This window comes from Morone saxatilis, unplaced genomic scaffold (genome assembly GCF_004916995.1).
Source record: "Morone saxatilis isolate NCDOM2014 unplaced genomic scaffold, NCSU_SB_2.0 Contig3, whole genome shotgun sequence".
Lineage (NCBI taxonomy): Eukaryota > Metazoa > Chordata > Actinopteri > Moronidae > Morone > Morone saxatilis.
In genome coordinates this window covers 5,106,818-5,132,182 of record NW_023339873.1, presented here as the reverse complement: position 1 = coordinate 5,132,182, position 25,365 = coordinate 5,106,818, and the positions used below count along the sequence as shown (strand labels likewise).

At 39.7% G+C, this 25,365-nt stretch overlaps 1 protein-coding gene across 1 annotated transcript in view; it reads left to right on the top strand.

Moving 5' to 3' along the window:
- The window catches only part of pacs2 (phosphofurin acidic cluster sorting protein 2), a gene marked incomplete at its 5' end in the record, with an annotated part of 61,561 nt that overhangs the window by 22,356 nt on the left and 13,840 nt on the right, over positions 1–25,365 (top strand). The window contains 9 exon segments of the mRNA XM_035673523.1: positions 17,175–17,262; positions 17,729–17,818; positions 18,754–18,879; positions 21,485–21,647; positions 21,947–22,020; positions 22,193–22,273; positions 23,719–23,778; positions 23,890–24,044; positions 25,227–25,317. Coding sequence (XP_035529416.1) covers positions 17,175–17,262; positions 17,729–17,818; positions 18,754–18,879; positions 21,485–21,647; positions 21,947–22,020; positions 22,193–22,273; positions 23,719–23,778; positions 23,890–24,044; positions 25,227–25,317 — 928 coding nt within the window.

Below are 25,365 nucleotides of genomic sequence, written 5' to 3'. Positions count from 1 at the left end.
ATATTATTGGATCATTATTATTGATGTAAGCAGTACTTTAATGTTGTCATTGGCCATACTTTTGGTTTAATCTGTAACAATGGATCATAATTTGAAAACTGATCTTGTGTTTTATATGTAAAAACTTTATTTAAAAAGGACTGCAGCTGTTAATTAAATGTAGTGAAGTAAAAACTAATTTTTTTTCTCTCTGACATGTAGTGAAATAGAAGTAGATAGTGAAAATAAAGTAGTGAAGTAGAATATGATTAAAATACCCATGAAAAGTACATAAAAATTGCACTGTTAGTCCAGTACTTGAGTAAATGTACTGTTGCCTCTGCCTGTTATAGTTCTGCTGCTGTTTCAGGTACACGTTTGCAAGTCTTCTAAGAGAAGGGAATCTGTCTCATAGTAAAGGGCTGCGTAGTAAAAAAAAAAAAAGCCCTGTATGAGATGCTCACACAGTGTCCTGTTAAAATTGATGTTTGGTTTGTAATTATACAATATGAGTTGTGTCTCTTCAGGGGTGTTTCTTAATTTAATCCTAATCAGTTTTGACAAGATTCATTAGTGACTGTAGCTGTATGTCATGTGTAGTAATGATTGACTTCTTGTCTTTTCCTCTCAGTGTCTGGAAAATGACACTTTGTGATACTCTCAGATCACTGCACTGATATTTTTGCACTTTATTGCACTTGTCAAAGGTGAATAAGCGTTACTCTGTTATGAGCCAGCGCTGGAGCACCAGGGGGGTCGCCCTCTGCCCTGATTCTGACATCCGAGGTAAACCATTACCTTCCCTGAGTGAATCTGTAATTAACCGATACAGCTGTCATGTTTTTACAGTTGATGTCTGAGTTAGACATGTTGAGGTTTTAGTCACTGAGGACACGTTGTTGTGTCTAATCAGAGTCAGAGTTGATTCTTCCTCCTGTGTCTGTGCCAGAGTGTGTACAAGAGTGTGTTGGTGTGTTTGCATGCTTGTGTAAGCGTAAGTGGTGGAAAGTAACTCTACTCAACTACTATACTTAAGTGCAGTTTACAGGTGCTTATACTTGAGTAATTCCACTGTATGCTACTTTTTTATTCACTGTATTTATTTATTAGACGTTTTTAATTTTAATTTAAACTGCATTTAAAAGGTTAAACCAGTGGTTCTGAACCTTTTTGGCTTGTGACCTCCTACAAAAAAATCTGCATCTAGTTGGAGTTCCATGTCTCGGATGTTTGTGATTTGTTAGCAGCTCCACCAAACAGACATTTCTCCTCTGAGCTCCTCTGTTGTGTGTTATTTGAATACCAAAGAAGTAAAACTCACAAAACCCCCAAAGATTAAAGGAAAGACTGAAAAATGAATACAGATTTCTGCAGCATAACTTTGTTTTTTCTTCTTTCCTGCGTCATTTATCATCCCACAACCTGTCAGATTTATCTTAAAAGACGACCTGAATTAGAAATAACTGTATGTAAAGTATTAGCTCCTCTACCAGCTCCAATAGTAAAATACTGCATACACATTGATGCATCAGTGTTAAAGGTCCAGTGTAACATTTAAGAGGATCTATTGGCTGAAATGGAATATAGTATTCATAACTATGTTTTCATAAGCGTATAATCCCCTGAATATATGAATCCTTGTGTTTTTGTTACCTTAGAATGAGCTGGTTTTATCTACAGATGCTGTGGGGCATCTTCTATGTTTCTCCTTCGCACTTGAAGGAGAAGAATGAATCTGCAACTACACCGCTAGATGCCACTAAATCCTACATGCTGGTGCTTTGATATTCTAATAATATAATACATTATAATTTATCAGCCACAGGAGACATTTTATTGCAGAAGTAGTACTTATATATAAGTGTATCTTGCTGATACTACTTCTGTACTTTATTACTTTAATAGGGCTTTGAGTACAGGATTTTTGCTTATAATGAAGAATTTGTGTATATACGTATTGCTACTTTTACTTAAATGTACTACAAGGAGTTTTAAACTGGTTATGAAACAGTCTCAGTTTAATACTGATGCCTCTACATGACCTACATAAACAAACAAGACCATCAGCGGGAAGATTGATTATTTCTATATAGTTGTTCTTAACGCCTGCCACCAGGTCGGATTCCCCTTAATCAATGAAAGAATGTAGGAACACTACCTTTGTCACAGGGCGCTGAATTTTCCTCCTGTTTCTTTCTTTTAATCTCAGCCTTCGTTGTCCTGCTTTTTATATTTTTACCTAATTTTATGCTACAAACATAGTTTAGCATGCAAGTAACACTGGTTTAACAAACAGTTTCATTGATTGATTAAGAAAAGACCAGTAAGTCAGACAGAAGTCATTTGAGGCTGTCGGATTTTATGGTTGTTTCATTTTCCATTGTCAGCCTTTAACTCCTCATGTATTAAAACCACAAGTGCCACAACAACAATCAGAACATTGGTTAATAATATAGTCCCTCGCTGAGTAAAAACAACCTTTCCTGTCAGAGTCTCATGCTTGTGTTCCTGCTGAGAGTATACTTCTCCAGGAAGGGGCAGTAATTGGCAGTCGTAGGCTGGCAGATGTCAGCGCTTGAAACCAAAACCCTGACAAAGACGGTTGGCTGTCAAATCTGTTTTTGCACCAACAAAAATAAATTGTTGCACCGGGCCGTGACTGTGCGAGTGCTGCTCTCTTTCTCTTTCGCTATTTGATTTGTTCTCACACTCTCGTTATTATAAAACTTTCACTTTTATCTCTTTCTGCTTTGTTTTCTCTTGTTTCATTTCTTTCTTCTCTGTGTCTCTCTCTATATAAAGTCAGTCTCTGCCGCAAACTTGCAACCTCATGGATGTTAGCTAAGCTTGGGGATGCAGGACCAGTGGTTTTGGGGCCAGTCTGGGCACAGATCCAGCACACGGGCTCCCCCTTCCCTTCCCTGCCCTCCATCCCAAAGGCTTCCTGGCATCTCGCCCCGTGCCTCACTCCACCGGGATAATGCCGACCCACAGGAGGGAAGAAAAACAAGAAAAGGGTCTAATCATCACTCTTAGCTTTTCTCGACTAAAACAAGTTTATGGCTTTTACAAATTCAGCACTTGGCCTCGCCACTTTGTTGGACGATAAAAAACAAGAACAGATGCTTCTTTTAGGAACAGAATAAATCTCTAATGACACATTTAAAAGAGCGAACAATGGTCACAGTTTGGAGTACAGATGTTTAACCTGAGGGAAAGTAATGTAGGACAGCATTGTAACTACCAGAGTGAATATAGTTTTGTGTTTTTAATTATTTTTTTATCTTTATTTAGTTTTAAATTTTTGTTTTCAAATCTGTTTGGTTTCAGTTAGTTTCCAGAGTTGGTTTTGCTAGTTTCAGTTAGTTTTTATTGTTTAATGTTTTAGTTTAGTTTCTATTAGTTTCAGTAAGTTAAGATGTAAGAAGTTCAGAATTGGTATTACAATACAAACACACTTTGTGAAGATGATTGATTCACAGTCATGTATCTTAGTCTCATGCTTGTTGTGTTGACAAACGTAACCAAATTGACAAAGACATGTCCTGTATATATTAATTTTATTTATTTAGTCAGTTGTAAGTCTAGTTTTTTATTTTTATTTCATTTAACTAAAATGTTTACACCTAATTTTAGCTTTTAGTTTAATTTTAGGTAACTATAATAATCTTGGTAACTACAAAGAAAAGATCAAATATATGTCTTTACTTGTGTTATGCTCTTATAGCCAGGCAGTTAATAATGTAGAGGGGATATTTTAAATAGCAAAGTCATTGTGAAGTATCCTGTCGTGGTATTGTGCTCACTCTCCAAATGTCTCACCATGCTGAGGTTTGATTTCAGCAGAGGTCGTGTTGGAGTCGAGCTGTCATGACCACAGCTCAGTGTTGATTAATGAATCCAGCATAGAAAACAAGCTAGTTAACGTATTGAGGTCAAACAGGAAAACTCCAAGTTCTCTTTCAAAATCAGGGTTGTCACTAAAATAAGTTCTTCTTGTTAGATGTTGGATGTCAATAGCAGCTTTTAATTAAATCTGTCTCAGTGGTGATTTTGAAAATAATGGTTTTTAACAAGAAAAGTGACAAAAGAAAAAATCCAGGATGGATCTTGCTGTTGCCTAATAAGACCCAAAATCACCCACATACTCTATTACATATTATTTATTATTCTCCTTGCCATGTCTCTTTTCGTCTTTTCTCTCTCAGTAACCATCCTCATTGCAAACATAACACAACTATTATTACATGTCATGTCACAAACACTAGCGTAACTTTTACGTAGCCTATTCTATAAAACAACTGAACAGTGTGGAACAAATGTGTCTTTTGACAGGACAACAGATCATAACAGATGTTATAATGTCTCATATTTATAAAAAAGACATGTTTACTGTTCCCTCTTTTTGTAAACAGAGAGCCCACAACAACCTAACAAACAAAGGGGAATGTAACAGTCCTTGCTTTTCATTAAACACATGCAGGCCATAGACCATTTTCACAGCTGGAAGGAATTACTTGCTTTATTCTGGGATGTTGTTCCCCTTTCTGCTGTTAAGACAAAATAATGGTGAACCATTACCAAAGCTTTTTTTTTTTTTACTAGAAGCCATGACAGTGAATTGACAACTGTAAGATAACCTTAGTATATTATTTTTTTATTTTATTTATCTTTTCATCTATTTTAGAATCCTAATCTTAATTTTTACTCCATGTAACTGTGATCTGATTTCATATTTTTTTCTGTATTAACAGATTATAGTTAACCTTTTCTTGGTATCCTGGTTGGGTAACTTGTAATCTGTTACTCCCCAAGCCTGTATACAGTGTATACTTACAGTAGTGCTTTTGGGACACAGCTGATGTGCGTGGCCTCTAACCACCATCAGATCTCCACCACTCTCTTCTCACTCACATTTCCGCCCTCTCTCCACTCTGTAATGCTCAACAAAGCAGAAATGTCTTGAAAGAAAGAATTCAGTCGTGCGTCTTATTTACCATCTCCTGTCTGCAGCGGGCGAGGCAGGTGCATGGTGGAGAAGCTGTGGCGTTACAGAGGGTGTTGGTATGGCATGTCGGTCAGTGTGTGAGGCATGTTTAGAGTACGATGCCACCGGCTCTGAGGCAGCCCTGACCTTGCTGTGTGAGGATGTATGTGTGTAGGGTTGTATTTAAATAGCTTGGATGCAGTATTCGTCTGTAATGTTTGCGTCTCAGGTTTCAGTCTGGGCCTGGCGGTTGGGCAGGACACCGTGTCCCATGTGATACCTGGCTTCTTCTTTGATGTCAAAGCATGCCACAAGATCTCATTTCAGTGCTTACACTCTCACTGTATACTGTGCACAGTAAGCTGCAGCATGTGTGATCCCAGTTGCCATAGCGACGGTAACCCACCAATCATCCCTCGCGTGTCCGTCCTGTGCGACAGGTGCAAGATGTTTCCTCACCGAATCTCAGCCTTAAGTTTGAAAGGGTGTGATAAAGAGGCCACATCGCCTCATCAGAGAGGAAACACAGATGTATGAACAGGCTGCACACCTCGATGGAAAGATAAACAAGCAGCAATTACAATCACATCTTAAACACTCTGCTCTTACAGCTGTAGAAAAAGCGTTTATGAAGTCTATAATTTGCTAGCAGATGTGTGGGGAACTGAAAAATGTGTTAGATGATTGATTTTCCTTTGTAAAGTTAATGGCAGTTTCATATACTGTACTGGCGTGTGTATATATATATATTACAGGCATTTAGCTGACTCATTAAGAGCACTTTGAGAAAGCACACGGCTGTTGATGGACATATAAGCTGCTACACAACCTGTTACCTTCACAGTACTTAACGGTATGATTAAAAGCTAAAGAGAACTGAAGGTTTTAGTTTTTGATGTAGCCTGTCAGAGGGATAAACATACTGTACTTAAGCTGCAGCAGGTTTCCTGTCACATCCATGAAATCCTTCAGTTCAGTCACCGGTGAAACTTTGAATGCTCCAAAATACAGATGGGTGACAAGTTGAAGTACAAACCTTAGACTAATTGTCTTGTGTTGTTGGGTCACCACAAGCCTCCAGAACAGCCTCAGTTCTTCTTCACAAAGATTCTGCAAGTCTACAAGCATTTTCCCTCATTTAGTGCATTGTTGGTGGTGGTGGAGAGCGCTGTCTCTTTAGCCCAGTGGTTGTCTAACTGTGTTGCCACTGAAGGTTGGGTGTGGATGAGCAACAAAGTTCAATGAATATGATTTATGTAGGGAAATAAACAATCTAGAGTTTTCTGATTATTAATTCAACTCTGATCCTTTGTCATTAGTTTTGATTTCCCTCTCTTTGTTAATGATTGCTTAAGTGGTGGGGCGTGAACTTTTTTCCGCCTCTGAAATTGAAGAAAAAGTTTGAGAACCACTGCTTCGCCCCAAACTGTCCCACAGGTCTCCTGTTGATATCCAGTGCCTGCAAAGTTCATAGCATAAGATTCACATTGTTTTCATCCTCCCAGTCATTCAGTGAGGAAGTATCTGCACAAATTTATAAAAGGCTTCCTTTTAATTGACACCCGTGTGTGTATGTGACCTTCAAGAGTCTGTAACAAACAAACACGGTTCTTCGTTCAAGGTAACTAAACTTTATTTACTGCAAATTCAATAAATAATATTGATGTCCGTACAATATAATAACGAAGAAAATCCTTCCTATCCCTGCCGGCTATTCCTCAAAACGTAGACACAGTATAATTACAGTATAAGCATGATAAAATGCAAACATTACCTTAAAGGTCAGAGTGTAAGCCTGACAAATGACAGGTGACAGCTTTAGAGTGATGGATGTTGAGCCAGTGAAGTCTGACGAGACCAGTCTGAAATGTCCTACAATGGACACTGAACGGAGGATGGCCTCTTTTGATTTATGGACTTATGTTATGTTCTTGCACACATCATTGGACATTTAACATTTCTCAGAAGCATATGTGTTCTGGAGGAAAATATTTGGATTTAATTGTAAGTATAAGGTGCAAAAGATTATATATGGTGGTGATTTTATTTCTAATGAAGTAATACATTTACAGGTAGCTAATATTTAAAAGCCTAGCACCCCTGTTACAGTAGGTTTCCAGCCTCTAGTCATGAATTAATCCTAAAGAGAAGTCTCTGCCATTAAAATTTACATTTTGGCTTACATTTGATTAAAAAGAAAATGTGGGGTTTTTGTTTCTTCCTTAAAGTCTTACAGAACATTAAACCTCAGTTCTGAAATGTGTATTTACAGTAGCTTAAGTTTCTCTTTGCAACAAAGTTGTTTCCACAGAAAGTTTTTTTGCAATGGAAAAAATGAGACTGCACTCCTTTTTCGGTTCCCTGAGGCCTCTATGGGTTCCTGTGCCTGAGCCACGCCTCCCATGTGACATTTTTCATTCACTGACAGGTGAAGGATCTGCGGTCTGACAGGGAAAATACCATCTTTCTGCACAGCAGCTCCAAGTTTCCTCTATAAGTCTACTGAAAAATGGCATTTCTCAAAATGCACTCAATTTCCTGCAGCTGAGGAGTTGTTTCAGAGTGTCTCTAAAGGCTTGTTTTCACGTTTTTTCTTTGTGAGTCACAAAGTGAGATACTAACAGAGAGAGAGAGAGCGAGAGAGAGAGCGAGAGAGAGAGAGAGAGAAAAGGATTTCTAGACTGAGAGAAAGATGGAAAGAGACAGAAGGATGTTGATTTTCCATAACTCCCAAGAGACACAGACAGAATTTAGGTCACTTCAGCTCTCTGACACACTACATTCACGCTCTGGGAGAAATATGAGCTGCATGAGAGGCGGGTCCAGGCAGGGTCAGGGTGATGATTTTCACTACTACACGTTAGAGAACAGACAACCACACACATCAGATTTAATGTATGAGCAGTTTTATAGACACTGTATATATCCTATTAAATCTCTAAGTACAAACATTATAACTGATGTTAAAATACAGTAGCGTAGTATGATTATTTATTATTGATTGTTGTTGAATTCAGAACAGAACAGAGCTAATCTGGTTGAAAAGGAGAACTTCTGGTCCACACTTCTCTTCCTTATAGTTCCCGTTTGGAGCCACAATTGCAGTGTTTTTTAATTGGTTAATTTACCATTGCCTACTATTTGGCATCACATTTTAGCTCATGACTAATCAAGGATGTGTGCTACGTGTAATAGTGTGACTACGTAGCAAGCATGATATTAAAAGAGAATATAACAGTAAATGCAAAAGTTATTTTAAATTACATTTCAGCAATCTCATAGTTTAGGTATTCATTCAGAATCTTGTGGTATTTTGATAATATAAAATGTTTTTTAATGAGTTTACTTTACTGTGTACTACTAGAGGCAGCTTGCGTACCAGCAGTAATAACCGTACCATAGTTTCAGAACCCGTGCTGTAGACTAATGTGGTTCATTAGAACTTGGAAAGTTGGCTAGATTAACTGCATGTCACTACAGTGTGTAAATGAATGTGACATGTTGGCTGGCAGCGGCCATAACAAGTTAACACAGAGTTTACAGTATGACAGGTGACAACACAGTGAGGTACGACAGTTCAGGAATGCTGTGTCAGACTGCAGGGGGCAATAACAACAGTTAACCTTTGCTGTTCATCATTAATAACCAACAAAAGAGCATTCAGCGGTGACAGGCGGAACTAGAGGGGCAGGGAAGGTTTTATATATGGTATAAACTGGTATAAACTGGGCCCATTAACATCTGTAGACTGACACTTAGATGCCATATAAAGCATTCCTTTCTGGCCTTTATGTAGCCTCTAGTGGTAGGGGTACTTTCAGCACAGTCATAGGGTCATAGAGTAATCCAGGCAGGGTTCAAGGAATGCAATTAATTACCTGGCCAACACAGTAGCAGTTTCTTTGAGCTTCCTGCATGCTTTGGGAATGCAGGAAGCATCCATCCATTAACCTTGAGCAACGGTGCAAAATACTGGTGTTTGTATCTCAGCTTTAACGGGTCAGCAAGTTCAGTGTTGTTGAGTCACTGTCACTTAGTCCAATGCAAAACTGAACTTCCACTCTGAGTTGTATAGTTTGTTTTTAATTAGAGAGTTATTGGAAAGCAGATATTTTGGGGGATAAACAGAATACAATTTCAGGTTTATTTCTCATTGCTCAGATGTGACAACAGTGATAAATGACTACATGTAACATGTGGTAGTGAAACGCATTGCTCTGTTGAGCCGGTCCCTTGATGCTCCAGCTCTCTTGACCGTGCCCTCATGGAAATGTCAGAACAGAAGAAGTGCATCAATATGACGCGTATCAAGTTGACTCTTAATGCATTCCAGCCAATAAAGAGACAAGCACTCAGGTTCAACCACTCACTCACACACTCACACACACTCACACTGTCTGACTGTGCTCTACTTTATTCATAACTGATGGTTGCCTGTTAACCTACATCAATGGAGGGGAAAACGGTATTTCCATGGCAACCCTGGAAATTCATGCAGTGTGTGAGCAAGCAAACCAATATGTCTGAATTAAACAGCTTTATCAGAGGCTGTCCAGACTGTCAGTGGTCAGTTTGGACCCATTCATTTGTTTGTTTCACATTAACAAATCCTAGAGCAGCTCACTCCTCCGTGTGTGCATTCATGTGCAGGGTCTGTTGATTCACTGCTAGTCTTGTGTTTCAAATATGAGAGGTAATCAGATCCTTCCTGGTTCCTGGTTTGAGCTTGACTCAGCCTGCCCGGAGCAGTCAAGTGTGGTAACATCAAAGTGACCCAAAAGTCACTGGTGTGAATCAATGAACAGACATGACATGAGGAAAAGTCAAGAGTCATGCTTGTGGCTCAGTGTAGCAGTAGTGGCCTTTAAACGGCAGGAAACAGAATTGTTGATGAATGCATGAAGAATTGCAGTAGTAGAAGCTTAGTTTAAAGACAGGAAACAAGGGGAATCAGCTAGTTAAATATCTATCAGCAACTTTAAAGCTCACTAATTAACATGTATCTTGTTTGTCTGAACAGAAATATGACAGTTTGATACGTGGTGTAACCGTTTCTTCACAAACTTTCATCAGTCTAAACTTCACTTTGTGAGCCTCAGCTGAATGCTAACCTTTAGCTTTTAAACGTTTGAGCTTGCTTACATGCTAACATCAGTATATCAACATGTTGATGTTTAGCTTGTGACATTTAGCAGGTTAGCGTCATGAATTGAAGCCAGTTTGACATAGTGGCCAAACTGTTTAATTACAGTAATGGTGTCCGTCCCGTGATGCAAAGTGACCCCGAAAGACTTTCTCCCATAAGCTCACATTGTGAAAGAAGTGGCTGTGAAATGGTGGATAAATTGTTTTGAGTGTCACAACCCCTACAAAGTGACTTGTTTCACTGTCGGAATTTAATCCATTTAGTCCGATAACCTTTTAAAAAGTCAAGAAGAGCTGCATGATTAAATCATTTAATCCCCATTCAAGTTAGCCGATGGCTAAACCAGAAGTTAGCGGCTCGGCCACACTTTATGGGCCCCACAGCGCGGAAGAATATGCAGAATACATCCATGGTTAGCATGTTAACATATGGTTAGCACATGTTAGCATTCAGCAGCTGTAGTGTATTGTTTGTATAGTGTGTGTATTGTATGTAGCATGCTAATGTTATCATAGACAAATTGGTTCTTCAGTGGTGTTTTACACAGACTCAACTACACATTGACCATAATAAAGTACAATTATGTTCTGAAGAGGCTACTCCTTCTGGCTTACAGCTGCGGGGGAAAGTATTAATTTTTTTGAGCAGGTAAACAATCTCAAACATGAGTTGAAGCCATGCCAGTGTACTCTAGTGTAGTCTAGGTGTGAGTGCACATAAAAGTCAGAACATAGTGTATTGTCACAAGGCATTACAAGGCTGCCTGAGAGAGCTGGAATAATCTCAAATCTTTTTTTTTTCCTAGTGAAAAAGTCCAGATCAAAAGAATAATCGTGAATTTGCTGAAAAAGGTGGTACAGTATAATCCAATGCAGTGTCCTGTGTCAGCTAAGCCAGACTGAGGTTTATGTAAGGAGTGGGAGCTGGAGGTCAGGATCACTTTGTAGCGCTCTGAAATTATTTTCTTCTTTCTGCTCAGCCCTGAGGTGTTATTGAGGATCGCAAGGTGGGCCAAAATCCAATTTCAATTCAGCAGATTCAGAAATTGGATTTTCTTTTGGAGATTGAAAGTCTCAAAAGGCATGAAGTGTATTTCTTGTGATGATATTGAAAGCTTTGCTATTTACTACTAAACTACAGTTTCACGATATGTTTTGCCTGGGCTGAAACAGCGCTGATAATCCCATTACAGCGCACCAGAGAGACGGAGCTGTAACTTTAAATAAGAACCAAGCTTGTCTGTGACATGTAATCAAAAAGAATGCAGAGATATAAAATGGTAAATCCTCTCGTTTATCTGTTGCCCTATGGTCTAAGCTTCAATCTGTACATAAGCCACATACAGTGTAGCTGCTGTTGGATAAAACAGCCTTGTACAGTATCAGTATGTCATGTTGTTTATTTTTTATTTCTTTAGCTAAATGTTCATGCTTTTTTTGTGTTTTTAAAAACTGATTTTGGGTCAGAATTCGACTCGTTTCACTCCAGATGCACAACTAGGATTCACTTACACACAATAAATGCATTGGTCTGTCTTAGGGTGGAATACCCATCATAGTTGAGAATCAAATGGAAGCCCTAAGACGATCTCATGATATCTGACACTATTAACTGAATTCTTACATTGTGTTCCAGCATCTATTTTAAGTACCTCTGTGTGTGCGTGTGTGTGTGAGGTCCGGTGCAGGAGAGCAGGAAGTGGCAGTGTGAAGTATGGAAATCTCATTATCGATGCTGCTTGGTGTGGCAGGGCTCCCGGTGTACAGTTGCCCGACTCTCACTATTAACAGAAGGAGCAAATCCAGGAGTTGAAACTGAACCTCGGATGTTTATGTTATCCGACCTCCACGCAGTCGACCTCTCTTCACTTTCTGACATGTCTTATGCCATTCTCTAGCTCTATATGATAGAAATGATAGATTGAAAAACAGTTCTAGATTTTATTGGAAAGATGTGAACAGGTTTAAATATTAGATAGACAGTACACAGTCAGATCAGTGTCAACATATCAGTAGCTGTTTGCAGCCAGAAAAAATAAAGCCTTCTTGTAATTATGTCCAATAGTTTTGAGGTTTTGATGGTCTTGAAACATGCTGTTAGTATCTGGATTCCTCCAGTGGCAGCATGTCAGGAGACAAGCAAATCTGTATATCTTCATGGTTGGGTTCAGGTGTAGGGTTCCATCTCTTAAATCCTCTGAGACACCCAATACTGTGCCTTCAGTCTCTGATGATAGATCTTTTTTCAGCCAAACATATTCTTTGAAAGGGTTTACTGACCTGTTTCAAATCAAGAGATGAAAATCCAGAGATGCAATCAGTAGCAATTTTACACTTTCAAAGCAGCTTTCGACAGTTTTGGCAGCGCTAGCTGCTTCAGGGATGTTAAGTTGGCCCAGACTGTAATATCTAATAACTAGTGAATGGATTGCTGTGATAGTTGGCTGAGACATTCATGCCCCTCTCAAGATTAATTATACCAAATACATGCATAACTAATGACATTCCCACCTGCCTCAGCCGTTCTTTGTGTTAGGTTGTAATTTGCATGTCAGAAAATGTTAGCATGCTAATACACTAAACAAAGGACATAGTAAACATTACATAAGCATGCATGTTGACATTGGCATCGTGAGCGTGTTTGCATGACACTACTGTTTTTACATTTACTTGACAATTACTGCTGAGGTCAAAAGCATATTTTGTCCTGTGAGGCAAATTTGTGATTTTGGGATACATAAATAATGCTGACTTGACTTGACTTACTGTACATAAGTAACTGTATTAGCAAATGTGGTAGTAGTAGGTTCGGGAGCAGCAATAATAGTGATTATAAAAGGCTTGCAGTTGTAGTAGTAATTGTAATAGATGTTTTTTGTGCAAATACAGCTGGAGCAGATAGTATTCTTACAAGTATCTGTAAAGCAGGAGCATTAGATGTAGTAAAAGTCATACTTATGGCCTTTTTCCAAACATTGGATGCATTTAGTGGACTAAAATGGAGCGAAGCCTGCAAGCTAGTTCAAGCAGTACACTAGAGCTGCACTACTATACACACATGACATGCCTCACACTCCATAATCACTAACCAAGCACACCCTTCCAATCTGGCGGTCTGTTTAAGCTGCAAAATGTCCCAGGTCTCCCTCTGCTCTGTCAGTGCCGCTGTTGCCCTGCATCCGTATTGCTGCAAAATTGCACTTAACTGCAGGATGTGAGTAAATGAAGTAACACAAATTCACCCAATCCCTGTGAATTTGTGACAAAAGAATTTGTCAAATCACTGCAAAAATGTCGTGGAGGGACTGAGCAGCAGTAGTAAAGCAGCAGTTATTCCCATTACATTATGTGGCCTCATTCTTACTGTTCTTTATCTTTTTATTTCTATCCAGGCTGTAGACTCTCATTCTTGTTTGGACCAGAACGCTTAGCGTAGCAGAATTTACATGTGTTAACATAATGTGGAAGGTCTGATATGATTTGGCATCAGTCATCAGGTGTTGTTGTCCCTCTGCTGTGTGTTTGCATTCAGCACCGTGTTGATACGTCTCCGCATCAGTGACACCAAAACACATTCCTGTTGGTTTGTTGTTCTTGGCCCGATGAAGTGATTGTGATTTTGCTATCACAGCACCACACTCGGCCTGCCGGTCCTCCCTACGCCATTTGCCAGAGCATCTGTGCTGATCTGGCCACTGGATCAGTATTTGGCAAGGCCACGCTGCAGGCGGCGTGCCGTGTGTTTCAGCAGACCAGAGCTCCTCTGGGGATGCGTCGAGGGGGCAGAACACGGAACAGGTTTCTTTGCTACGGCGCCAAAACAGCAGCTGTGTGCCTTTCTGCATGTCTGTAAACATAGACAGAAGCTCAGTGCACAAAGGCTTTAGCTGGAGGTAGTGAGTGTGTCCTCAGCACTTGGCTGTGTTGTTCTGATATATCATTCTTTGAGTATCAAAGAAGGGACAGAGAGAACTTCTCACTGCTTTACCAACTTTGGTGATGAGATAAAATTGTGATGAAAGTGTTCAAAACTTCAAGCTTTTCTAATTTAGGTTTTGAATCAGTTTTATATACTGCTAGATGTTGTCTTTATAAACCTGTTCATGCCTCATAAAAAGTGTAAATGTAACTGAAAAAGAGAGCCAGATTGTACTCCAGATGCTTGATGATTGAGACACATTCTAGCCAGATGTTTAAATGCATTGTTCTCTCTACACCATATACTGTGTGCAATCTTTACTCCTACCAAGCGTAACTGTGTCAATAAGTTGTCGGTGGAGTGACTCCGAAGTCTAAAAGTGGATTTCAGATGACAATCTTCAAGCACTTTGTCATAGAAGTTGGGTGAACAATATTGTCATCCAATCAGCGTTCATAAACAATTCTACCATTATGTTAATTGGTGGGAAAATGTCCACAAAAATCAGAAAATACCCCCACTTTAAGTCGCACTCATCTCCGCTTGTCAGAATGTTATGCCACGAGAAATGGGTCAGCACAGATCCTCTTATAAATTAAATGGTGTTTCACTAGAAATAGCATTTCAGTGCTGTTCCGTTGGACAGATACTGCGCGATGAACCCATTGTGAGGGATAAAAAAAACAAAACGTCAAATCTAAACACCAGAAAGGATAAATGTGACATTTTACCAGAGCACTCTGTGTGGCAGATCATGTGGTTGTCTCTGCCTACGCAAACCAGCATCCAGCCACCTAGCATATCTGAAATAGATGGTGCTGTGGGCTTGGAACCAATGGAAACAGGGTAGAATACAAAACAGGAGTACAAGAATGCTGCATATTGTTTGTGTGAGAACAGGCCGAAGACAATGCGAGCCTTCATTGGCTTGTGTCCATTGTGCCTGGGATTTCTTGGGCCGTGTCTCAGCTGAAGAAGAGAAAGGTCTTCATTCAGCCTGCTGGGGCTTCTTCAAACCTGCCATTGTCGTCGCTTCTTCACTCCCTGTCCCAATGTTTTCCTTTCTCTTTCGAGGCTGATTGATACCTCTCTGCTGCAGAGACACAGCGTTATGTCACTCAGCACACTGTGTGGTTTTGAAAGCCCTTGACTGTTATCACTGCTGTTTTTTGTTTTGTGTCTCACCTATCTGTCCGAGTTTTGCCTCCAGTTTCTCAAAGTAGGAGAGTTGGAGAGGAGTTAGGTTACGCCTAAGGTCAACTCCTCAGTCCTTACACTAAATTACAGTGGATATTGCAATTATGTTGCCTCCCTGGGCTTTTTCCACTCAGCACTGAGCACATTTCTATCACTTCCGTCACTCATGGCAGTTTTGACCCACATCTTTTACTCTTTGTGACAATAAACCTTCGCTGTAGTTGAATAGCCATTCCCGCTGCTGAATGACATTCAATGCCATGTTGTTATGCTCCAGAATAATGTGGGAATGATGTCATTCTAACCAACAGCACCGTTAACACTGTTTAATTTTGCAGTAAAAAGGAGAGCCGGATGATAAATGGCTGCTGAAAACAGGCCTCCAGATTGTGAGCAGCCAGCCTGTTCAGTGCAGCTCTTCTGAATGATTCAGTCAAAGGAACCAAAGAGTGCCTCAAAAGAAAAGCTCCTTGAAAAAAAAAGCTTTTCTTTTTCATGTTCGTCTTGTGAGGAAGTGTCTCAAAAAATCGTGACATGCTTGTTAAAGCACCCTCCCACACACACACTGCCCTAACAATGCCACCCCGACTGCCCCGCCACCATCCTGCTTCAGTGCTGCTATTCTGCTCTGCTGGCAGATGCCCGTCTGCAAGTAAAAGAGGATTTAGCTCAGCCTGCTGCTAACTAACAAGTGTAGGAATTTGGAACGGTTTCTGTGATCTTCAGCCAGTTCTTCCTCCATTGCTCTGGTGATCACTTTTTTGGGTTTCAATGATGAGAAAACATGTTTTTTTAGAACCGACAGGTTAGGTGTTTGATTACAATTTGGTAAAAATAAGAGCCCGAGCAATACTGCATTTTTGAGGTTTAAAAAACTGATGGTATATTGGCTAATGTTTGTGATATTAAAGTAAGTGATGTTCCCGCTGATAGTTTCACACTATTCCACTGATCTACAGGTGGCGGTAATACCCACAGCAATGCACAAAGCAAAGGTAGCGAAGAAGAAGAAGACCACTTGCTACTGAATAATGCAGGTTTAAAAAATCTTTACAAATGAGGAATTAAATGCATTAAAAATGTCAAAAATATTTTACAGAAGTTAAAAAAGTGGAATCTTTTTGTTGATATTTTTGGCATATAACAAGCAAACAAACAATTAACACAGGGACACAGGTTTAGAACCACCTGGAAAATAAGTATATAGCCAGGACATGTTCATTTAGCATGTAAAGACTGGAAACACATCATCTGGCTCTTTCCAAAATGTAAAAAAAATCTACCTACTCGTTTAACTTTAATGTTAAAGTTCATTTATTACTTTAGATCTAAAAACAACAAGCTGTAGTTTTACAGGAAATATTTCTGTTCGAATAGGGATTTTACAACCAACGTTTTACAGCTAAGATTTGCTGGGGTCGCCTTGTAGACTTGCTTTAGGGTCCATGGGTTCAACTCGCCCACATTGTCACTCTTCGGCTATCGCTATCAATTATAGGCAATAAAAAAGAGTTGCCATTTCCTAATACTTCATCATCAGCCTTCATATTCACATAAATCTGTGATAAGCTAAAACCTGCCAATAATATCGGCTGTGCCAATGTATCGGTTGGCTTTGGTAAAACTGACCTCACACATTTATGTCTGCATCAAGTTAACACCTACTGTAAACTGTGAAAGTGTACTAGTGAAATTATCACACCTGCACAGTCATTGAACCTGTTGACTGACTGATGCTGTGTTTCCTGACATACCGCATGTGTTTTTGTTAGTTGTAAACTGTTTACTTGTGACTGTTTCATGAATACACAGTCTCTTTTTGTGTGTGGGAATGACTCATCTGTTTGTGCATATTAAAAAACACACCTGTGGTGTTCATCAAACATTCTCTCTCTCTCTCTCTCTCTCTCTCTCTCTCTCCCTCTCTCCCTCCTTCTCTCTCCTCAGATTGTGCAGTCTGACTCTGAAGAAGCTGGTTGTGATGAGAGAACTTGATAAAGAGCTCATCTCTGTGGTCATAGCGGTTAAAATCCAGGTATGCTAAATAAACAGACACACCAAGCTGCACATACGAACAAATATAATGTCCACCTGTCCTGTATATGATGAAGAATATGATTATATTTTACTGTTCAGTCCATTTTCAGTCCATAACTTAGTGTTACTTTTAAAATTGTCCACCTTCATGTTGTAAGAGAGAGAACATCATATTATAACCTAACTTTGACAATAATCAAACCAGTTACTGAAAGAAGAAAATGGCATAAATGCCTTCAAACATGTACATAAGATAGTTTAGGTTGCTTGCAAAATTCACAAAATACTCAGTGAAGTACATGAGTTCTGTAGTAAATGTTTTAATACTAGTATGGTGTCTTAAAATATGTTGAATCTTGCTGAATTATTCATGCTGTGCACCTTTGCTGCAGAGATGCAGAATACTTCCAGGGGAAAAACTCCCTCCTAATTAAACACCAACCTTTTTTTTTTTTTTTTAACAGGGCTCCAAACGGATTTTGAGGTCCCATGAGATAGTGCTGCCACCCAGTGGGTCTGTGGAGACCGATCTGGCTCTCACCTTTTCACTGCAGGTAAAAAGAAATATCACCATGCTGCTGTTTGGTCCAAAATAAACATCATAGGTTACCAAATAATTTTAAGGTCTTTATTCGCTGTTTTTTTCATTGAAGGGAGATTTTACAGAGGTGAGTGTGTGTGGGATGAATTTTATTACACCCGTTGCCATGGCAACTGTTCCAACTTCCATTAGATATCAATGAGATATGAAGCTCTCTTTTCTGTATTGCGGAAATACTGTCTAGAGATTCATCTCTTCTGTGAAAAAGATAAGGGTGGCAATATTCTATATTTTTGTTATTGTCAAGAAATCTCATAAAAAGATCAAAAGCAACAATATTTTAGTCCTTCTTTCAATTCCTTCAGACTTTTCCAGCTTTCCTTGTTCCTACTGAGGATGTAAAACTTAAAAAACAGGTCATAAATATATCCTTTTGGTTATTTCAGAGATTTCTGCATTTAAGTTTTTGTCTTTGTTCCTCTCACTGGTTTATAGAGGGCGTGGCTCAACCACATATTGAAGCAGATTAGATTTTGAGTTTTTGAGTGTTAAAGTCTTTATAGGTAACTAAGGATGTTTTTTTCTGAACTTAAACTGTAATCACTATTTAGTCGATAATATTTAACGTATTAGACGTATTATTACTTTCATGGGCTTTATTCAAGTAGTAGTGAATAGTGTATTTATTGGACTTCAGTATGTGGGATCAATTCAAGATAACCTAAAGTAAACAGTTCATTTTCATAAATAAACATGTCACCAAGTGCAACAGTGTGTCTCACTGATGTCTTTGTAATAGTTTTTGGACAACAATGGAGCTCTATGGCACAGAGGAACAAGAAATATCTTTATATACACAATAAGAAAAATATATAGCATCACTACCAGTTAAATTAATGAGTAATTTGTACCTTTTGCTTTCTTTTTCCCGGTTTCCTCCCTTTTCAGTACCCTCACTTCTTAAAGCGAGAAGGAAACAAGCTGCAGATCATGCTGCAAAGGCGAAAGAGATACAAGAACCGAACTATCTTGGGCTACAAGACCCTTGCAGTGGGATCCATTGATATGGCCGAGGTAGAGTATGACGACGGTGCAACGAACCCGTTTTCGTGTTCGTATTAGATGTAATTGTTGGTTTGTGTCATTGCTGTTTGCAGTATGTAAAGGATACCAAGATTGTACATTTGCTGCACTTTCTGTGAAGTCTCGGGGCACGCAGGAGCAGAAAAATGCATCAGCCCTAACAGGCTGTTAGTGTCAGGACTGGTGTGAAAATATAATGAGGAAATGGTCGATGTTAGCAGGCTCTGGCCTCCACAACTTCACATAAGGTTTTGCTGAGCCTCTTGCACTATAACTACTGGCTCTTAAATAAGTTGTCTTGCCCTCCAATTAGTCTGAAGATAATACATTTTTATCTTTGAAAGACTTAAAGGTCCAGTGTGTAACATTTAGGAGGAGCTATTGGCAGAATAGGAATATCATATTCAAAGTAGTCAGTAACGTTTAATCACCTGAAAATAAGAAGAGTTTTTTCATTACCTTAGAAATGACTCTTTATCCTTCGAGGGAGCGAGTCCTCTTCTACAGAGGCAGCCACGTTGAACCACCATCTACAGTAGTCTAGAACAAACAAACCAAACACTGCCTGTAGATTGGGCCTTTTGCGTTTCTAGTAAGTTTCGCAGCTACCATAGTTTCTCCTACATACTTGGAAGGCTGAGCTGTATTCAAATGGTTGCAATCGGTATCCTAAACCTAACCATACACACTTGTCCTTTAATATAATTACTTTTTCTCTGTTCAAGCCTGCTTTGTTCTTAGATGTGAAGAAAACTTCCAACTTTTGACTCCATGGACAAATTTCTTGTGTTTTAATAAAATCAGGAATACATAAATACGGGACCTGCTTCAGATTAATATTCTTCAGTGCAGATGTTGCTGCAGTTCCCATATGGCTGACAAAGCTCAGTGGAGCTTATTAAGGTCACATCTCAGCAGCTGAGAGAAGACAAAAAAAAACAAAAAAAACACTTTGGCGCCTGGGAGGAGGAAAAAAGAGAAGCAGAAACAGAGAGTTGTACTTAAGCACAAGAAATAAATGCTTCTCGCTTTTTCAACTAAAGGATACAAAGGGGCTCTGACACAACATACCACACAAGATACAGTGTAAATTGCTAAAGGCTGACATGGTCTCGCTGGACTGCGCTACAACAAAGAGAGTCATCCAGATTTGGGGCGGTGCCGTCCTGAAATAACCTGGGTTTGTGATGCTGCTTTAATAGTGAAGCCTCAGTTTCAAATAGGAGGAAACTGTGGGTGGTTAAACCGCAGCACCCAGGTGTGAATATCTAATGAATATAGGTAATTAGGATAATTAAGATTGCTCCTAGTTGGGAGGTTAGGGTCATTCTCTCAAAGCTTAATTCACAATATTATCTTACAGGAATATTTTTGGCAAACTAAAATGTCTTCTTGCCAAGAGTTAAATGAGAAGATTGATACCACTCTCATATCTAAATCTAATAATACACATTAAACTGCAGCTGGTTAGTTTAGCTAAGACATTCATAGTATTCACTGTTAAGACAGAAATAGTTCCGTTTTTATTTTAGGGAGAGAAGTTCAAACCCTGGCTTCTTTGTCACCTGTGACAAGCACTTCAGACAGAGTGTAATGTACTGCCCCCCTCAACCGTCTCCTGGCTGTAGCTTCATATTTGCCATTCAGACATGAGAGTCAATCTTTTAATCTCACTCTGAGTGAAGAAAGCAATTAACCTTATTTCACAAAATGTCAAACTGTTCTTTTAAATCAAAGCCCACAACACAAATGTGACTTTTACAGGATTGTCTACTTACTATACTTTGAAATCTAGTTTTAAGCAATACAGTGAGGACACCAATACAGCTGTGTTGAATGATTGACCTGAATATTTAAAAAGTTATAGCTGTTTTGACTGTGTGTGCACGTATTGTTATATGCCTCAGTGGCTTGAATTCCCAGATGTCTGTGATAGCATCCAAATTCCAACATTCAAGTAAAATTGAACAACAACAAGCGCAGTCTCTGAGCTTGCAATGCATTATGGTATAGAGTTTACTACAGATAGAGAACCTGATATCTCTACAAAAATGAAATACAGCAATTTTGCCCTCAGTGTTAATGTCTCCAAAGGGCAGAGGTGACAAAAGTACACACATTATTTAATCAAGTAGAGGTACAGATACTTAAAAAAAAAAAAAAAGTGGAAAAGTACAGACTCTATAAAGTATAAAAGTGAAAAGTACTCTGTTGGTTGCTCTGCAGGACATTTCTACTGGCTGTCTCCCTTTCTTGTCTGTTTCGTCTTGTTACGTGTTTTACGTGATGTGACGTCTGTTGTGTGTGATATGCACCAATAATTGCCCTCAATTGCCTTAAAACTAAAGTAATGAGCTGGTTTTAAAAATGTAAGGAGTAGAAAGTACAGATATTTGGGGAAAAAGGGAAAAAGTAAATAGATACCTGGAAAAACTACTTAAGTACAGTAACACAGTAACAAAACTCATGAAGAATCAAAAGAACTGAGAAATGATCTCAGATCAGTCATTCTCGCTGTGGTGGATCATTTCTCTCACTACATTTCTTCCCCCCTCTCATGTTCTGCCTCTGCTCCCTTTTCTTTCACCTCTCCCAGGTGATGCAGCACCCGACAGAGGGAGGCCAGGTCCTGCCTCTCTGCAGCAACCAGAAAGAAATGCTGGGGAAGGTGGCAGAGATCTGGATCTTTTCCCTGTCCAGTCAGCCAATAGACCACGAGGAGGCAGCCCTGCAGGGAGGACAGAAGATCAAATGCTCCGGTACACGTTGCCACTCATTACCCCCGGTGTTGTGAGGTTAAAACAGCAGGAAGCCATCATAATCACCTAATATGCTCGATGGGCTTAATAGAGCAGGGATCACAGGTTTCAAGGTTTTCTTGCTAATCGTACAGAAAGCGATTTAAATTCAGGTAGAATACAGCTCTCTGTGTGTGCTGCACACATCATGTATATTTAGAGCCTGGCTGCATGTCAAATTTAAAAGGTTCATTGAAATATGTATGAGGGATCTTCTACGCCCTACAACCTCTAATCTCCCTACTTGTCCTCTGCTTTAGATAACTACTCAGAGGAAGAGTATGAGAGCTTCTCCTCGGAGCAGGAAGCCAGCGACGATGCTGTGCAGGGACAGGTGAGTTGGCCTGGAAATTATTGGTGCAAACTGACTTTTAAGGGTCATGAGGCAAAGCACTTTACCTCATTCTGGTCAACGGCAAGACGGTTGGCGATCAGTTGGAGCATGAGGTTGGAAGACGTGTAAATAATGCATTTATGTGTCTTAACTTCCTCTTCATTGTTTTCAGGATCTAGAGGATGACGAGTACGATGTGAGAAAGCCAAAGAAGCAGAGGAGGTCGATTGTGAGGACACCCTCCATCACCAGAGTAAGAGATGTGAACCAGGGATTAAAGGAGCCCCAACTGAAGTATAAGTTTAGTTTGAGGAACCATGACATGACAGTCTTTGCAGAGTTCCCACACTGTGACCTCTAGTTTTATGGTGGTAAACTTGGACAGGTGCAATAACTTTATGGAGTCCTCCCCCAGGTTAGCTGTTTCTGTCACAAGGTGTGTATGAGGCAGCAAGGAAAAGGCCCCAATTGCAGACAACCAGACAGGTGGGAACAGTTCAGAGATATTAATGCTAAAATAATAAAATGTGCACACTCGTAAGTGAAGTAAAATCTAGGAATTGACTGGGAAAAGGGCCTGGTATTTACACACACACAGGCACCCAGGATTGATGGAGAATGTTTGAGGGCATCTGATGGAAAGGAGGAGAATGCCAATGAATTCAAAGCCTCATAGAAATGCAGGGACCTGGGGAATTGAGGATGTGTGTGAAATGAGGGTTGGAGAGACAGAATGGGAAAAGATAAAAACAACTAAGGCAGCTATTGTGACAGTTTCCCCCTGTTTTCAGTCTTTTATGCTGAGCTATGGTAATCGGCTGCTGGCAGCAGAGCCATATTTAATGCACGGACTTGAGAGTGGTATTGATCTTCTCTAACCCAATAATCTAATTCTCAGCAAGAAAGCAAATAAGTTGATTTAAAAAAGTTACTCCTTTTAAGATGAAGTTACATTTGGGAAACAGTGGCTTGTTATGGTTACATTTGCATGCATTTCTGTGGGCCTTTCATTTAATGACACTAAATTCTACAACAATGCAACCGCACTAAACTAAACCTTACAAAAAAATTCTGCCTCAATATATGAAAATCATTGTCAGTATATCTCAAAATCAATTCCAAAGACAATTTTTTTATGTGACAAGCCCATCTGATCTGGCCGAAGCTTTCCTGATGCACTGTAAAGTAGTACAGGTGACTGAGAACATCCATCTTTTTACCTCAGATGTACAGTAGTGGTCGATGAGTTTAGCATACAGTAGCTGAGGAGTGCTCAGGTACTGTAGTCGAATGTGCTTCTAAAATAAACATTTCCATTAGGTCCTTATTATGATTCATTTGCAGATATTCAGCACCTTTCAGTGAACTTTAATGAGACAGTTTAACTATGTTTTTTTTCTCGTGGGTGATATGGTTTTATAGAGCTCAGTGAGCAGAAGCAGGATATGAAAGCCCCAGAAAGCAGATGAGGCATGATGTTGCTTGATTATTGATTTACATGAGCACACGCAGCAAAATCGATACCCAGCCAACACTGCAAATGTATCTACTGCCGGTAAAATTACTAAAATGGAGGAGCTCCAGCTCAGCAGCAGCTGTAGCTGTTATCTCTGTATTGGATTGCTGAGAGTACTGTAGTAAATCATAACTAGGTCACAGACTGACTTGTGGTTGTGTGTTTATTCTCTTGTGTTTTAGCAGCAGAACTTTAAACAGCGAGTGGTGGCTCTTCTGAAGCGGTTCAGAGTTTCAGACGAGGTGGGTGTTTCTGTCTCATGTTGATGTGGGAATTTAGTTTTCTCTTGTTTGTCTACTGTGGAGCCACTGAGCTACTGAAGATGTACTGTCTGTACTTGTGTGTGTGTGAAGGTGTTGGACTCAGAGCAGGACCCTGCAGAGCCGCCTCCTGAGGTGGAGGAAGAGGACCTGGACCTGGACAGTGTGGAGTTTGAGAACCCGAGTGACAGCGGCCCGGAGCTTGATGACGACGACAGCGTCCTCAGCACACCAAAACCCAAACTCAAGTGAGTGTTTCTCAGCAGTAATGAGTGTGTGTGTGTCTTTATTTGGGAGAAACCTGGCTTACGTTGCAGGCCAAATAATGATAATAAAGTTAAAAAGCTTCATAAAAGTTTTACGCAGCCATTTTGACATATGGTAGTAGTAAACATGAGTTTCACCAATGATACTAATACAGGTTTTGTTCCATTCAGGTCAAACAGAGTCAGGTTGCTGCTGTTGTGTATGTCAGCTCACTGGAAATGCTCTGCTACACTAAATGGAACTGAACCTTAATGGGTGTGACCTAGTTATGGCTCTCTAGCACGTGGAAAAAGCAAACTGGTTCTTTGAAGGTTCACAAGTTGAACCAACTTCCAAACCCGCACTAGAACCAGCCCAGAACTAGCACTAGGTTCACGTTGGGTAACGTAACAGGCACCACCTATAGGCTAGGTGTCAGCCCAGTCCCGCCCACTGCAGCAATGTATGAAAGATAAAATGTGTTTTTTGAACATTGAAGTATGTAAACCTATTATAGTAGACCCACCATTTCCTTAATTGTTCCTTAAACCCTGCAGCAAGTCTGAGGTTGCTTTACTATAAATGTTAGCCTTGTTATTGAAGCTGTATTTAGCCAATAGTTTGTGCTTGTACTCTATGATAGTGACATTTTAATGATTAAAATTATATTCAGGGTTTTCTTTAGGTTTTCTTTTTAAAACTTTTATATAATAGGACATTTTAACATATACTCATAAAGTTGAGAGTATTACAGCAGTGAAGCATTGCATATCTGCAAGTAAAAACGAGAAACCAAAACAAAGCAGCAGAGGCTGAGACATCCTGGCTTTCAGATCCTAGTGTGAGTCAATTGCCATTAATTCTGGATCTTTCACTTCCCTAAATTCAATTCACCAGTGTCTTTCTTTCTTTTTGCCTTGTTAACACCTGTGTCTCCAACTCCACACCCCCAGTTTTAAATGCTGGTCTAAGTCTAAAATGCAAATCAAAGTGTAAAGTCAGGTAGAATTTAGTATTCCATCACTTACTGTACGTATTCTGTACTTTATTGAATGGTACCATACTTAAAACACTGTGATCTATACTGACCAACTGACCCATATCAGTCAATAACAGTCATGCAGAGACAAACTGATTTGTGTTTGTTTTCTTAACTTCAGCCCAGATTGTTTCCTGTGTTTCAGGCCATATTTTGAGGGTCTCTCCCTCTCCAGCTCTCAAACTGAGATCGGGAGCATCCACAGCAGCCGGAGCCACAGGGAACCTCCCAGCCCGGTGAGACCGACGTTACTGCAGCAGCAGAGTGATTAACACAGTGTGTAA